Below are 15024 nucleotides of genomic sequence, written 5' to 3' on the forward strand. Positions count from 1 at the left end.
TACTAATACAAAGAAGTAATAATTGCCATTGGTAATTTGCGGACAAAGAAGTTGTAAGGAATGATGTAATAAAACTAAGTGTAACAAGGGTGTTTCGTAGGTGTAAGCTCAGTTTAAGAATAAGTAGAAGAGTTTTCTTTAAAGAGTTGGTTAGGAAAGTTTGTTGTAACAAACTTTCTCTCTCTTGTCCTACCTAACTTTCTCTCTCTACTCTGTCTATAAATAGCCGTGTATTCTTGTTATTCAAGTAATGAGAAAATACAACTGTTTGATCTTCTCTCTATCTAGATTTCATTTTCCTTTATCCCTAATTCATTTTCTCACATGGTATCAGAGCGTCTAGGTTAGATTAATTCGATCAAATCATCACTGAAATTGAATCATATCTTCATCAAAACCTAAGAACTCATAAAAAAAAATTGAATACTAAATGGCATCATCGAATTCAGAGGGTTTATCGTCTTCATCTAGCTCAAAATCTACCTTCCAAACTTTGAATATTACAAATTACATCTCAGATAAGCTAGATGAGTCGAATTACTTCGTTTGGAACAATCAATTTGAGTCAATTCTGAATAGTAATGATCTTTATAAATTTGTTGATGGATCAATCACTCAACCTCCTGTATTCATCACTGATTCAGAGGGAAATGAAGTCTCAAATCCAGATTATATGAGTTGGAGAAAGCAAGATCATCATGTTAAATCGTGTCTAAAGGCGACTTTCTCAATATCAATCTCAGCTGATGTTCTAGGTTTACAAACTTCACATCAGATCTGGAAATATCTTGAAACCGTCTATGCTGAAGAATTTGAAGCCAAACAAGATCTATTACGTCGACAAATTCAGAACACTAAGAGAGGATCTGCTTCAGTTAGTGAGTATCTCAGAAAACTCTTTCTGATTCGTTAACTGCTATTAAAGATAGAGTTTCTGATAAAGAGATGATCAGAATAATTCTACCTGGTTTAGGTAAAGAGTTTAATCAATTTATAATTTCGATTAACAATCGGAATGATAAGATCTCTCTCTGAACTTCGATCCTAGATTCTTCACCATGAACAATGGTTACTGTCGCAAGATCAAGATGATCAGACAGCTTACTATGTCAAAAATACCTCAAATCAAAACTATAAAACCAGATCATACAACAATCAAACACAATCTAGAAAGAGATCGAGCTATAACAATTATCAAAGTAATAATAAATCTTCTCAATCTTCAAATCAATCAAGGTCTGATAAGTCTCAGACATAATCACAACACAACAATGAGAATTCAAGTCAAAATTCTCAATATCAACAAAATCAGAAGGCTGTTAATTTCGATTTTACAACTATATATTTCATGTGGAATCTGCCACAAATGGGGTCATCCAGCTCACAAGTGTAGATATCGATATACACCTTCAACATCAAGCAATAATACTCCCAACTTTGCTTGATTACATATTTCAGATGAAAAGAAAGGCAATTCTAGTGATTCTGATTCTAAGAATGAAGAGTGTAATCTAGCTCTAGAGGAGAAATGTTATATTGCTTCTACAGTCCATAAAAGCACATCAGATGAAAAATGGCTTGCTGATACTGGAGTCTCAAGCCATATGACAAATACTGAAAAGGTAATTACTAATCCTAAACCTTATATTGGATCAAATTAAGTTCTAGTTGGTAGTGGTAATTCCATACCTATTATAGGAACTGGTGATGCTTAATTGATCAACTCTTCACATGAGTTTTATCTTAAAAACATACTATTGGTTCCTGATTTGAAGAAAAACCTTCTATCAGTGTCTAAGTCTACAAAAGATAACAACTGTTCAGTTGAGTTTTACCCTTGGGGATATGTTGTTGAAGATTTAACAACACATACTATACTCACTGAAGGCCCAATGATAGATGACTTATATCCTATTGAATTTGAGAAATGTCCTACACCTATAGAGGCATATGTTTCTATTATGAAAGGCTCTTCCACCTTATGGCATCAAAGACTTGGTCATACTGCTCATGGTGTTTTGAAATCTCTTCATAATTCAAATTTGATTCAGCTTGACTCCTCAGAGGTCACAAAACTGTGTGAGTCATGTCAACTTGATAAAAGTAAATGTCAACCCTTTGAATTGTCCAGAAGTCTTACTCCAAACCCTTTACATATGATTCATTGTGACATTTGGGGTCCTGCCCCTATTTCAACTAATTCAGGAGCAAGGTATTACATTCTTTTTATTGATGACTATAGTAGATTCTTCGAGATTTATCCTATGAAGGTTAGATCAGAGAGTCTCCCATGCTTTAAACAGTTCAAGGTGGCTTATGAGAAGTTACTTTCAGCAACCATTAAAAATTTTCAAAGTGATGGTGCTCCTGAACTGTCAAAAGGAGAGTTTAAGAGATTTTTGGATGAGCAGGGTATTTCTCTGAGGTGTTCTTGTCCCTATACTCCTCAGCAAAATGGGAAAGTTGAGAGGAAAAATAGTCAAATCACAGAAATGGGTAATACTATGGCTTTTCAAGCTTCTATGCCTAAAGAGTATTGGTTTGAATTTTTTGAAACTGCTTCTTACATTATCAATAGACTTCCAACTAAGTTGTTGAATGGCAAATCTCCTTATGAAGTCTTGTTTTCAGAAACACCTGATTTCTCTATGTTCAGGGTATTTGGGTCTGCCTGCTATCCACATATTGCAGCTACTAGACTGGATAAATCGAGCCCCAAATCCACTAAGTGTGTCTTCTTGGGGTACAGTAACATATATAAAGGGTACAAGTGTCTGGATAAATCAACTGAAAGAATTTATTTTTCCAGACATGTTGTTTTTGATGAATCTTGTTTTCCTTTCGCTGAGATAGAGGTTTCTTCTACAACTTCTGCACGAATCTCTTCTCAGCAAGTGGTGCTTCTATTTCTAACATCATCTAGTGTTACTGATACTCCTTATCTGCTTGTGGTGCAAATTTCAGATGAATCTTGCAGTGGTGTTTCTCCTACATCTTCACCACATCAAGAGCCAGTGTTAGCTGCTGACTCTTTTGAATCTGCAGCTCCACCTTGTCATCAAATGACTATAAGGTCCAAATTGGGTGTTCATAGACCCAAATACTTACCAGATTATGTATCTCATTATTCTGTATATCATCCTCTTCCACAGGCTTATATGGGTCTCTTGGATATTCCAGCTGAACCAACAACATACAAGCAAGCTTCTAAACATCCTGAGTGGTGTCAAGCTATGGAAGATGAAATTAAGGCTCTTGAACAGAATGAGACTTGGTCTCTTGTCCCTACTTCTCCTTCTATGAATATTTTAGGTTGTAAGTGGGTCTTCAAGACCAAGCTCAAGGCAGATGGTACCATAGAAAGACACAAAGCTGGACCGGTTGCTAAAGGATTTCATCAGCTTGATGGTTTGGATTTTTCTGAAACCTTTAGTCCAGTGGTTAAATCCTATACTACTAGAGTTGTTCCTACTATATCAGTCTCTTGTGGATGGAATATAAAGCAGTTGGATGTCTCCAATGCTTTCCTTCATAGGGTTTTGTTTTGGAAGAAGATGTTTCCATGATGCAACCACCTGACTTTATAGCACCTGATAAGTCCTCTTATGTGTGCCATTTACATAAGTCTCTTTATGGTCTTAAAAAGGCTCTTAGAGCCTGGTTTACCAGGTTTTCTGACTTCTTATTGCACTATGGGTTCAGAAAAGTGTTACAGATCACTCTATGTTTGTGTTTACTAAAGGAAAGGATACTCCGATTCTTCTACTTTATGGGGATGACATTATATTAACAGGGTCTTCTCCTTCTCTTCTTCAGCATTTGATCACTCAATTGAGTTCTGAGTTTGCCATGAAAGATCGAGGTGCACTTCATTTCTTCTTGGGAATTGAGGTCCATCCTTCTTCTTCTCCTGGTCTTCTACTTACTCAGAAGAAATATACTTTGGAATTACTTCAAAAAGCTGATTTAATGGATTGCAAACCCAGTGCTACTCCTATACCTTATGGTAAGAGACTCTCAGTATCTGATGGGGTGCTTCTAGCTGATCCTACCTTCTATAGAAGTTTAGTTGGGGGTTTTCAGTATCTCACCATGACAAGGCCTGACATTTCTTTTGGAGTCAATTATGTGGCTCAATTTATGCATTCTCCTACTGACTCCCATCTTCATCTTGTCAAGATAATTCTCAAGTATCTGAAAGGGACTTTGGGTGCAGGCATTCACATTATTCCTGGTGATTTAACTTCCTTGAGAGCCTATAGTGATTCTGATTGGGCAGGTTGTCCTGACTCTCGAAGGTCCACATCTTGGTTTTTTGTATGTATTGGCAAATATTTAGTTGCTTGGCCCTCTAAGAAGCAGTCTACTGTTGCTCGATCAAGCACAGAAGCTGAATATAAGTCCTTGTCTGTGGCTGCTTCAGAATTGTTATGGATCTCTTATGTTCTTGAAGAATTTGGGGTTCCTCTTTCTCCTCCATTCCAACTTTTTTGTGACAATATGGGTGCCAAGCATCTAGCTATGAATCCTATCTTCCATGCTCACACCAAACACATTGAAATTGATTATCACTTTGTTAGATAGCTGGTTGCTGCAGGAATGCTAGTTGTGGACCCTCTTCAACTCAGCTAGCTGATATCTTCACTAAGGGTCTCTCTAATCCCTTGTTTACTTCTCTTCTGAGCTCTATGATGTTTCTTCCTTCCTCTAAGAATCAATCTCAATCTGCCCCAGCTTTCGATTGAGGGGGGATGTAAGGAATGATGTAACAAAACTAAGTGTAACAATGGTGTTTCCTAGGTGTAAGCTCAGTGTAAGAATAAGTAGAAGAGTTTTCTTTAAAGAGTTGGTTAGGAAAGTTTGTTGCAACAAACTTTCTCTCTCCTGTCCTAACTAACTTTCTTTCTCTACTCTGTCTATAAATAGTCGTGTATTCTTGTTATTCAAGTAATGAGAAAATACAACTGTTTGATCTTCTCTTTCTAGATTCATTTTCCTTTATCCCTGATTCGTTTTCTCACAGAAGTAACTTCATATAGCTTGGTTATAACCTAACGGAAGAAGTGAAACTCGAATTTACAAATTTTAAGGTTCGAAAGGAAAACTCTTCAAAAGGTAAGGGTGAAGTTCATGGCAAAAAATCACAGTTTACATAAAATAGAGTAAAAAATAAATAAGCTCATTATATAAAAGGAAAGTTGAAATCAGTCGTGGGATATGATAATATGTCAACCTAGAGATTACACAAAATACCATGTTGCTCGACTTTCTTTTAGTCAAAACTACACATAAATTCTACCACTTCAACAAACACCACCCCGCCTTAAGCCAAGGGTTGTCTGTATAATTTTGTTATATAAATTATTTTTATTATTGTTAATATGTACCGAGTAAATTTTCTAGCTTAGCCACTGTCCTAAATATATACTGTTTTTAATCTTAAGACTTCGTAAACCCAATTTCTCTTTTCAAAATATATATATTTTAATTAAGTTGGCAGTTTATTCATCCATTATATATCAATTGATATTAAAACCATGACTTTACCACTTTCAAGTAGTTTCAACCGTACTTCCATTTCTATTGGACGCTTCAACAAATAACTAATATAATAATAGTTATGTTCTTGATTTACCCAATTCTAGTGAATTAAAAATTCAGCTGCAAATTTATTTAGGTGTAAATTTGGTGTTAAAGAATCCCCTTCTTCCAATTTTTTGATAAATATTTTCAAAATAGTTTAGGTATGAAGATAGTTGATAATTGCTTAATTAAGTAATTGGAGTATAGTTGTTAAGGGGGCAACTCCATGTGTTCATAATTCAACTCCTTAACTCGAGCTCCACCACCCCCCACATGAATCATAGGAGAGAGATAGAGAGAGAGTTCATCTTCACGTTCGTTAAAAGCTAATACAGATTTTTGCTAATAAAATAATTATGAGTTTATTAAAGGACATAATTTTGTCTATCTATGGTTGTTATCACCTATATCGTTGTTTTCTTCATTTTTTATTCTTCTCTTATATTACGTAACAAACGTAGCTCGTGCAACTTCGCAATATAAGCTTCGATTTTGTTGATTAATTTAAAAAATAAATCGAGAAGTTGAATACAATAACAATATAAACATAGAAATAATTATGATATACTTAACCCTACCATGTTACTTATATTTTTTTCCTAATGTTAGTATTTTCCTTTAATCAACAAAATGATGACTGTCATAGCATAGTTTGTGTTAAGAAACTCTTGGTGTTTTTCGTTCATTACGCGTCTCTGATTTTTTTCTACGAAATAATTTATGGAGTATTGACTAATTTTTTCAAAATTAAAACACATCAAATAAAAGTTGTTCTCAATCTTAAAATGGGTGTTAGTTTAATGTAGTTGTTTTCTTATTAATAATGATTGTACTATTTGATAATGATAAGTATTATTCTATAGGAGTCTATTAAAATTTCCAAACTAAACAAAGAGATAAGTTTAATGTTAATGAAACAAAATTAATTGTGGTTTAAGGTGAAGTTCAGTGTTCAACTATTACTTGTAGATACAAATCACAGCTTTATTAATTACTCTTTAATGGCTGAATCTTGTTTGTCTTATGATAATTAAGGATTAATGTGGAAAATATTCTAATGGGGTTCTGATGCATGTACCCAGAAGCTATCAACCTACAGATGGGTGCCTACAGCCAGGAATTTCTTGGTGCTGCCCCAAATATTCCTTCAACCAATGTTGGACAATGCTAGAAAAGCCCACAAACAATATGAAGTGCAAATAGGGTCTGTGGTGTAGAATGGTTAGGAATTATCCATTCGGAATGCCTAGCAGATCTTCCAACCTTTTAAGAAGGCCGATGATTCAGAAAAATAAGAAAATTATCCGGGGAAAAAAGTGGAAATCCAAAACACATAAACCAAACATACCTTTAAATCGGCGGTAGTAAGTCGTCGGTGGGAGTTAGCCGGCGACGACCAGCGACCTCTCTCTCTCTCTCTCTCTCTCTCTCGCTCTCTCTCTCTCTCTCTCTCTTCTCTCTCTATCTTCTCTGTCTCCCTTTCTTCTCTCTATCTTTCTTCGGTGTTTAGTATAAGGACATGGATAAATGGTATAGGGACAAGACCAAAATATCATATTTTTAGATTTGAAGTCCCTTTACCAATTAGAAAATAGACATTGTTTTTAGAGATTTAAATCGTATAAATTAATGTTTATTTGGATAAAAACTAAGATTAAAACAATACAAATATCGTAGTTTTCTTTTATTTTCATGTCCTTCCTTAGATCCTCAAACCCTAAAACAAATCCCTATTTTTAACCTATAAACAACCATCATCTAAAAACAACCTATTCTATAAAACAAATGTCACCTATAAACACTACATTCTTATTTACTTTTAAGTTGTTGTCATGTCTTTCTTTCCTATGTAAAACATTTGTTATTTAATCCTATTAGTGTATAATGTTGATGAGAATTTCTCTCAAAAAATAAATATTTCAGCTACCATGTTTACTTATTTTTATTTGTCGTCAGAATTTCGGCCACTGTGGTCGAAATATTAAACATCTTTCGACCACAGTCGTTGAAATATGCTCAAAATTTCGACCAATATTCATATTTCGACAATAGTGGTCGAGATTTTGTTCATATTTCGACCATCTTGGTCGAAATTTGGTGCATATTTCGATTACTTTGTCCGAAATTTTTCTGTCAAATTTTATTTCATCATTTGTTCTGTGTTTTTAGATTGAGAAAGAGATTTTGACTATTAAAATATTTTATCTTTTTGTCGTTAATTTTAAATATTGAAGTAATATCAATATTGTCATTTGAAAATGAATATATGATGATTTATTTAGTTTTTATGAGAAAAATGTCTACTTACTAAAAGGACCAATGTCCCTTTACTAACCGTGTCCCAATACACTAGACACAGGTCCCTTTACCAAAGACCCTTTCTTCTCGCTCTCTTCTCCCTCTCTAACTCCGACGAAGTGGAGGAACCCCGTCGTCGGATTTCTGGTTTCCAGAGACGAAGGGGCTCCTCCCCTTTGCTAGTATAGAGAGAGAGAGAAATGAGATAGAGAGAAAGAGAGAGAGAGAGAGAGAGAGGAGAGAGAGAGAGAGAGAGAAAGAAAGAGGGGAGAGAGAGAGAGAGGGGAGAGAAAGAGAGAGAGAGAAAATGAGAAAATGAGAGTTGTCGAAGATGATGAAAATGTCCCGGGATTTATTGTAGAAGTCGCCGGAATTAATGGTGGAAGTCGCCGGTGTTCATGGTTGAAGTGGGACAGGAAGAAGTTGAATATATAAAGGTTTAAGTATTTAGAGGAAACAAAAAAATTCAAAAAAAAATTATTTTCACCCAAAATTTTGAACCCTAATTTTTTTTTTATTTCCCTAAATCACCCACCTGTAAAAACTTTGCAATTCCCTAACTTTGAAGTTCTGTTAAAAAAGTCTTAACCAATAGGCTTCCAAAGCTCTTTTGTTTTGTGTATTTCATGGATTTCTTACTTTCCTGAGTGTTATAAATAGAGTTATTTCCATTTTACCCTCCTAGCTTGTAATCAACTTCTTTTTTGGCCCTTTATTTTTCGTAAATTTAAAATTGGCCCCTTAGTTTTAAATCCGTCAATTAACTTCAACAATTGAATTTTTTATTTCCTTAACTACCCTTCCTTAAAAATAATATCTCATCTTCCCCTTCTCTCTTCTCTAACGTCAAATAAGTGGTTGCTGGCAACCGGCCAAATGCGGATGACCTTTGTATTGGCAAAAAATAGCATTAGGCCTTCCTTATGCGCCTACCCTCGCGTAACATTAGAGGAGTGCCGTCAGTAGCCTCTATGGTCTAGAAGGAAACCCACCGAAAGCCCAACACGCCTCGTAAGCCCAGAAAGTCTAAGCATGCTTACTCAAGCCCACGCTCCTGGCATGCCAAGATATGGTCTGCCATGACGATCCACCCACGCTTCAGCTAGTTGTGCGTACACATGGCCAAGTTGTCTGAGATTGAGTCACAATCCTAGCATTCTGCTACACGTTGGAGTCATGGTAGAAGACCGAGTCTTGCGCTACTTTAAAGGAGTAGTGGACCATTTCTACTGGCAACCAACAGACTAAGGTGGCGGGTATCGTAGGGCTACCCTTCCCTCTCAAGAGATCAACGACTACGGAGGCAGTCTAGTGGGATCCTATTATTGCGGATCTAACAAACCTGCGCCCCAAGAGCGGTTACTATCCTCTACACTCTATAAATAGGGGAAGCCTCACTCTTGGAAGGGGTTCGGATTTTGACTAAAAATCACCTAGCGCTCTAGAAACCCTATTCTGATCGCTTTATTCATCCTCTACTAAACTCTGGTAACGAATCACCTACTCCGACGAACCACTGATCTAAGCTAGTCTAAAGCAAAGGTTCCGGCTAGAAGTATCGACGAAATCATATCAAAACTTGAGAGAGACTTTCTGTTTCTCTCATACCTCGTTAGTATATCCTAATGTAAGCAGGAGTCTACCCTTCTGTAAGCAGAGATCTACCCTTCCGCAAGCAGAATCCTACTCTTCTATAACCAGAAGTCTACTCTGCTGATTAAGTAGTCCAGAAGCTACCACAACTCATCATTCCGTAGAATCGAGCTCCGACCACTCTACGAGTCGTGCCACCCCGACGCTACAACGACACTAACATCATTAGTAACTCTATCTTCGATCTATTTACTTTATTTTATCGAACTAAGTTACTGACTTGACCGTCGGAGGGTCCTTGGCCGACACCATCCCCAGGGCCCTTAGACTTCACGGTTGTGTTTCTCTTGTGCAGGTTTACAGGCTACTGGTACCCGTTTTCTACCCTGACGTTAGCCCGACAGTAGCTGTTTCCTTATCTGACGTTTGCCTACCGATCTACCCGACTACCAGAACCGACCTTCTGCCCGTCAACCCGCCTATTTGAAGGCCCGAAGCCTAGTTGCTGGTGCCCACCTAACGATCTCTCTAACCGTGTGACTTTCTACCCGTCCACAGTTTGGCGCCCACTGTGGGTCCCCGGCAACGACTATCACAGACGACCTTTGCAATGGCAGGTGACATGGTAGCCTCTCCGATCGACGTTTCAGCCCAGATAGCCGCTCTCACAACCCAAGTCCAGGAGAATGCCCAAAAGTTCAAAGCTCTAGAAGAAGAGAACTCACTGATGAGGATAGAGAACCAACTACTTCAAGAGAAGATCACTGAGTTCTCTGTACCAAGATCAACAGGGCTAAGGTTTCGAGCTCCTGTTACTTCGACGCAACCTTTTTCAACTCCAGAACCAGGAAGCTCTTCCAGCCAACCACCCATGCCGTCGACTACTGTCAGTGGTTCTACAACACTACCCGCAACTCAAGCTGGCTCTGCAACACCCTTCATAACGCCTCTGCCTTCATTCCGGAGCTCTGCTCTGCCCCAACACTCTACTCTGCCCTTACACTCTACTACTGCTCCTCTTTTCTCCTCTTCAATGTTTACTGTTCCCCCCTCACATACTGTGGCAGGTGGGACAACCCTTAACTCACAAGCTGACATCCTAAACTTGTCTTTTACAGGTACTCCTCTTGAGCAGATCATGGATAGGAAACTCGCAGAGATGGAGGCAGTGATCACTAGGATCCCTTGAGTTCCAGCCCCACTAAGGAAGAGTCTGCCCCAAAGCTACGCAGACTCACCTTTCATTGATGTTATTGCCTTGGTAGAAATGCCTAAGAAATTTTCATTCCCCACCATGAAAATGTACGATGGAACATCCGATCCAGACGATCACATCACTTCATATAAGCAGAGGATGTTCACTGCCGCAATACCCAGAGATCTCAAGGAGGTGTGTATGTGCAAGAGTTTCGGTTCAAGCCTCGTTGGTCTAGCCTTGCAGTGGTACACAAATCTGCCCAACAATTCGATCGCCTCTTTTGCCCAGCTCATAGACACATTCGTAGAGCAGTTCGCCAGTAGCAAAAAACTAGAAAAGTTATCTTGCGATCTCTACCGAGTCCACCAGAGAAGGGGCGAGCCACTCAGAGACTATGTGGGGAGGTTCAACCGAGAGAAGGTATCGATTCCCTACTGCAACCAAGAGACTGCCGTTGATGCATTCAGAAAAGGCTTACTGCCAGAAGGAGAGTTATACAAGGAGCTTACCAAATTCAATTGCACTACCATGGAGGATGCCCTGGCTCGCGCTTGGTAGAAATTCGGTGGGAGGAAGACGAAGCCCACCGAAGCAAATATTATTCTTACGATGACAGGAACAGGGACTGTCGCTATAGACGACCAGATCGGAGAACAGATAGCAGACCAAGGGAGCCCTACCCAACTTCCAGACGTGGCCCCCCTAGGGAGAACAGAAGGCCACTTGACCCTCCATCAAGTCGCCCAATAGAGAAGCCTCAAGGACCCATACGCACCAGGATTCCAGAGTACAACCTAAGCATTGAACTAGTCGAAATAGTAGCGGTTATGAAGAGCATGGGCAGTACTGTAAGATGGCCAGGAAAGACTCCTAGCGAGAAGAGGGACACAACCAAGTGGTGCGAGTTCCACGGAGATCACGGCCACAACACTACAGATTGCATAACCCTTAAGCTAGAAGTTGCAGAGTTGCTGAAAAGAGGCCACCTTACCGACTTATTGACAGACAAAGAGAAGAGTACCTGACACATCGAGACACCCAAGTCAAGGAACCAAAGCAGCCGATTCCTACGAAGACGTGTCTAGTAATCAGGAACTTCAGAAGTGAGTGGAGTTAGCCACTCGACAACCAAGAGGAGTGCTAAAATTGCAACCAACCCTCTAGCCCACTCTATAGAAGCTACTCCTCATGCCTACACCAACCAGACAATAAGCTTCATAGACAATGAAGCCACAGGGCTCGTCAACCCTCATCATGACGCTCTTGTTATCTCTTTTAACATTGCAAATGTTCTAGTTAAGCGTATTCTGATAGATAATGGTTCATCCACTAATGTGCTTTTCTTGAATGCTTTGCAAGGTATGGGCTTAGATGAGTCTTGCATATGTCGACGCTCTACTGTTCTGGTAGGCTTTAATGGAGAACAGAAACACACGTTGGGAGAAGTCACCCTTCCCGTCTTCGCAGGAGGAGTCAACCTTAGCACTGTGTTTGTTGTATTGGACTGCCCTTCTGCCTATAATATCATACTTGGTAGGCCATGGATCCATAGCTTGAGGGCAGTACCATCTACGTTCCACTAAGTGCTCAGGTTCCCAACTCCTTGGGGTGTCCGAGAGATTAGAGGGGAGTAGAGCACCTCAAGGAATTGCTACAAAAACGCAATGAAAGCGCCAAAGTCAGCCTTATAGCAATTACAGAAGGAGAAACTCAGTGGCACCGATCCAGACTGCCCGAGTGTGGATGAGTTAGATGAAGTCCAGATCCACCCAGACTTCCCGGATCATAAAGTGCAGATTGGTTCTAAGCTCGATCCTGCCCTACGGAGCAAGCTTGTCGAGTTCCTCACAGCCCACCACGATTGCTTTGCCTGGTCTCATGCTAACATGACTGGAATCTACCCCGAGGTAATGGTACATAAATTGCAGGTAGATCCTAGCCACCGTCCAGTAAGACAGAAGCGTAGAAAATTTTCTCCAGAACGCAACAGGATAATAAATGAGGAAGTTCAGAAGCTGATCGAAGCTGGGTCTGTTCGAGAAGTCAACTACCCCGACTGGTTGGCTAATGTAGTCGTGGTGAAGAAGAAAAATGGGAAGTGGAGAGTCTGTATTGACTTCACGGACTTAAACAAAGCTTGTCCCAAGGATTCATTCCCGCTACCTCACATCGACATGCTTGTCGACGCCACTGCAGGCCACGAACTACTCAGGTTTATGGACACATTCTCTGGGTACAACCAGATACTGATGCACCCTGCAGACCAGGAAAAGACTGCCTTCATCACAAAAAGAGGCATCTTCTGGTACAAAGTCATGCCGTTCGGGTTGAAGAACGCAGGGGAAACCTACCAGAGACTGGTAAACAAAATGTTTGCAGGCATGCTGGGGGACACCATGGAAGTCTACATCGACGACATGTTGGTCAAGTCTCTGATGGCTGAAGAACATCTCAAACATCTCAAACAGGCTTTTGACGTGCTAGAAAGTTACAATATGAAACTTAATCCTACTAAGTGTTCCTTCGGTGTTTCTTCAGGGAAGTTCTTGGGCTACATGGTGACTCACAGAGGAGTAGAGGCCAACCCAGACCAGATCCAGTCTATGATGAACATCCCTTCTCCCACATGCATCGAAGATGTGCAGAAACTAGCTGGTCGAGTGGCAGCATTCAGTCGTTTTATCTCTTGTTCCTCTGAAAAATGCCACCATTTCTTCTCTACCTTACGGAAGGCCAAAGAATTTACATGGACTCCATCATGCAAAGAGGCACTCCAGCAACTGAAGGAGTACCTGACTTCTCTACCTTTGCTATCCAAGCCTCAGGAGGGAGAACATTTGTATATCTACTTAGCAGTCTCTGAAACAACAGTAAGTGCAGTATTAGTACGGGAAGAACAAGGTAAGCAACTACCTGTCTATTATGTTAGCAAGTCCCTACTTGATGTAGAGACCCGTTATAGCTAGCTAGAAAAGCTTACACTAGCCTTAGTAATGGCTGCCAGGAAGCTAAGACCCTATTTTCAGTGCCACCTGATAGTCGTAGTTACTACATTTCCATTAAAGAATGTACTTCACAAATCAGAACTATCTGGTAGACTGACCAAATGGGCAGTCGAATTAAGCGAGCATGATATTTCCTACCAGCCTCGTACTGCGATTAAGTCCCAAGTTTTGGCTGACTTTATAGCCGACTTTACACCTAGTACTCTAATTCAAGCCGAGAAGGAGTTATTATGTCTTGCAGAGCAGAAAAAGCTTAAATGGACCTTATCAGTTGATGGATCCAGTAACATGAATGGGGTCGGGCTAGGGCTAGTCCTCCAATCCCCTAAGGGAGACCAAATCCAGTGTGCCGTCAGATGTGATTTCAAAGCCACAAACAACGAAGTAGAGTACGAATCACTGATTGTCGGGCTAGCTCTTGCCAAAGAAATGGGTATCCGAAGGCTAGAAATAAAGTCAGACTCCCAACTGATAGTCAATCAGACGCAAGGAGCATACCAGACCACAGATGTCAGGATGACTGCTTACTTAACCAAGGTAAAGGAGATGTTAGCTGACTTCGAAGAGGCCAACATAAAACAGGTACCTAGACTGGAGAATGGACACGCCGATACCCTAGCCAATCTAGGATCATCGATTCCAGCCAAGTCAGAGCAGTCAATCCCACTAGTTACCCTCCAGTGGCCAGCTACATGGAAAAATCCTGCCCTGGAGGTAACAAGTGTAGACTCCATCGACAATTGGATGGCACCAATAATAAGTTATTTGACCACTGACGAGCTACTAGAAAACAAGAATGAGGCTCGTAGACTAAGAGCAAAGGCAGCTAGGTTCACCATGCTGGAAGGTCAACTACTCAAAAGGTCCTACTCTGGACCCTATCTCAAATGTGTCACTCCAGAGGAAGCCAAGTACGTGCTAGCCGAGCTTCATGAAGGAGAATGTGGCAACCACTCAAGAAATCGTAGTCTAGCCAGTCGAGTCCTAACAGCCGGCTACTACTGGCCTACCATGCGAGCAGATTCTATAAGTCACGTCAGGAATTGTGATAGTTGCCAGAGGTTTGCCAACTCCTCCCATTTACCTCCAGAGAAACTCAACTCCATATTCTCACCATGGTCATTCATGAAGTGAGGTATGGACATCGTGGGAAAACTACCCACTGCTCCAGGACAAAGAGTATACATGCTAGCCGTGACAGACTACTTCACCAACTGGATCGAGGCTGCGGCATTCCACCAGGTCAGAGATCGCGAGGTAAAGAATTTTATTTGGAAAAATGTTATTTGCAGGTTCGGGGTACCCAAGGAGATCGTTACCCACAACGGTTCCCAGTTCATCAGTTTC

General features: G+C 40.1%; 2 protein-coding genes across 3 annotated transcripts; both read left to right on the plus strand.

The window, feature by feature from the left end:
- The first annotated feature begins 249 nt into the window (after positions 1-249).
- On the plus strand, positions 250-7509 carry LOC147557796 (uncharacterized). 2 transcript variants are annotated; one of them, XR_015234189.1, is made up of 2 exons: positions 250-1622; positions 2965-7509. XR_015234189.1 is itself a non-coding variant. In XM_086659381.1 (2 exons), exons 1-2 carry the CDS (start codon positions 431-433, stop codon positions 3564-3566), a joined length of 1050 nt encoding a protein of 349 aa, XP_086515507.1. In that variant the 5' UTR covers positions 250-430; the 3' UTR covers positions 3567-7509. The 2 variants fall into 2 exon arrangements, 1 of the variants encoding a protein (XP_086515507.1); XM_086659381.1 differs by having other exon boundaries at positions 250-878.
- Positions 7510-13665: 6156 nt separating this feature from the next.
- LOC147557797 (uncharacterized) lies at positions 13666-14811 on the plus strand. Its single transcript, XM_086658943.1, has one exon. It carries the CDS (start codon positions 13666-13668, stop codon positions 14809-14811), a length of 1146 nt encoding a protein of 381 aa, XP_086515069.1.
- Positions 14812-15024: the final 213 nt, after the last annotated feature.

The sequence above is a fragment of the Eschscholzia californica genome, unplaced genomic scaffold (genome assembly GCF_041429995.1).
Source record: "Eschscholzia californica isolate CP2 unplaced genomic scaffold, dmEscCali1.0.p SCAF_2, whole genome shotgun sequence".
Classification (NCBI taxonomy): Eukaryota; Viridiplantae; Streptophyta; class Magnoliopsida; order Ranunculales; family Papaveraceae; genus Eschscholzia; species Eschscholzia californica.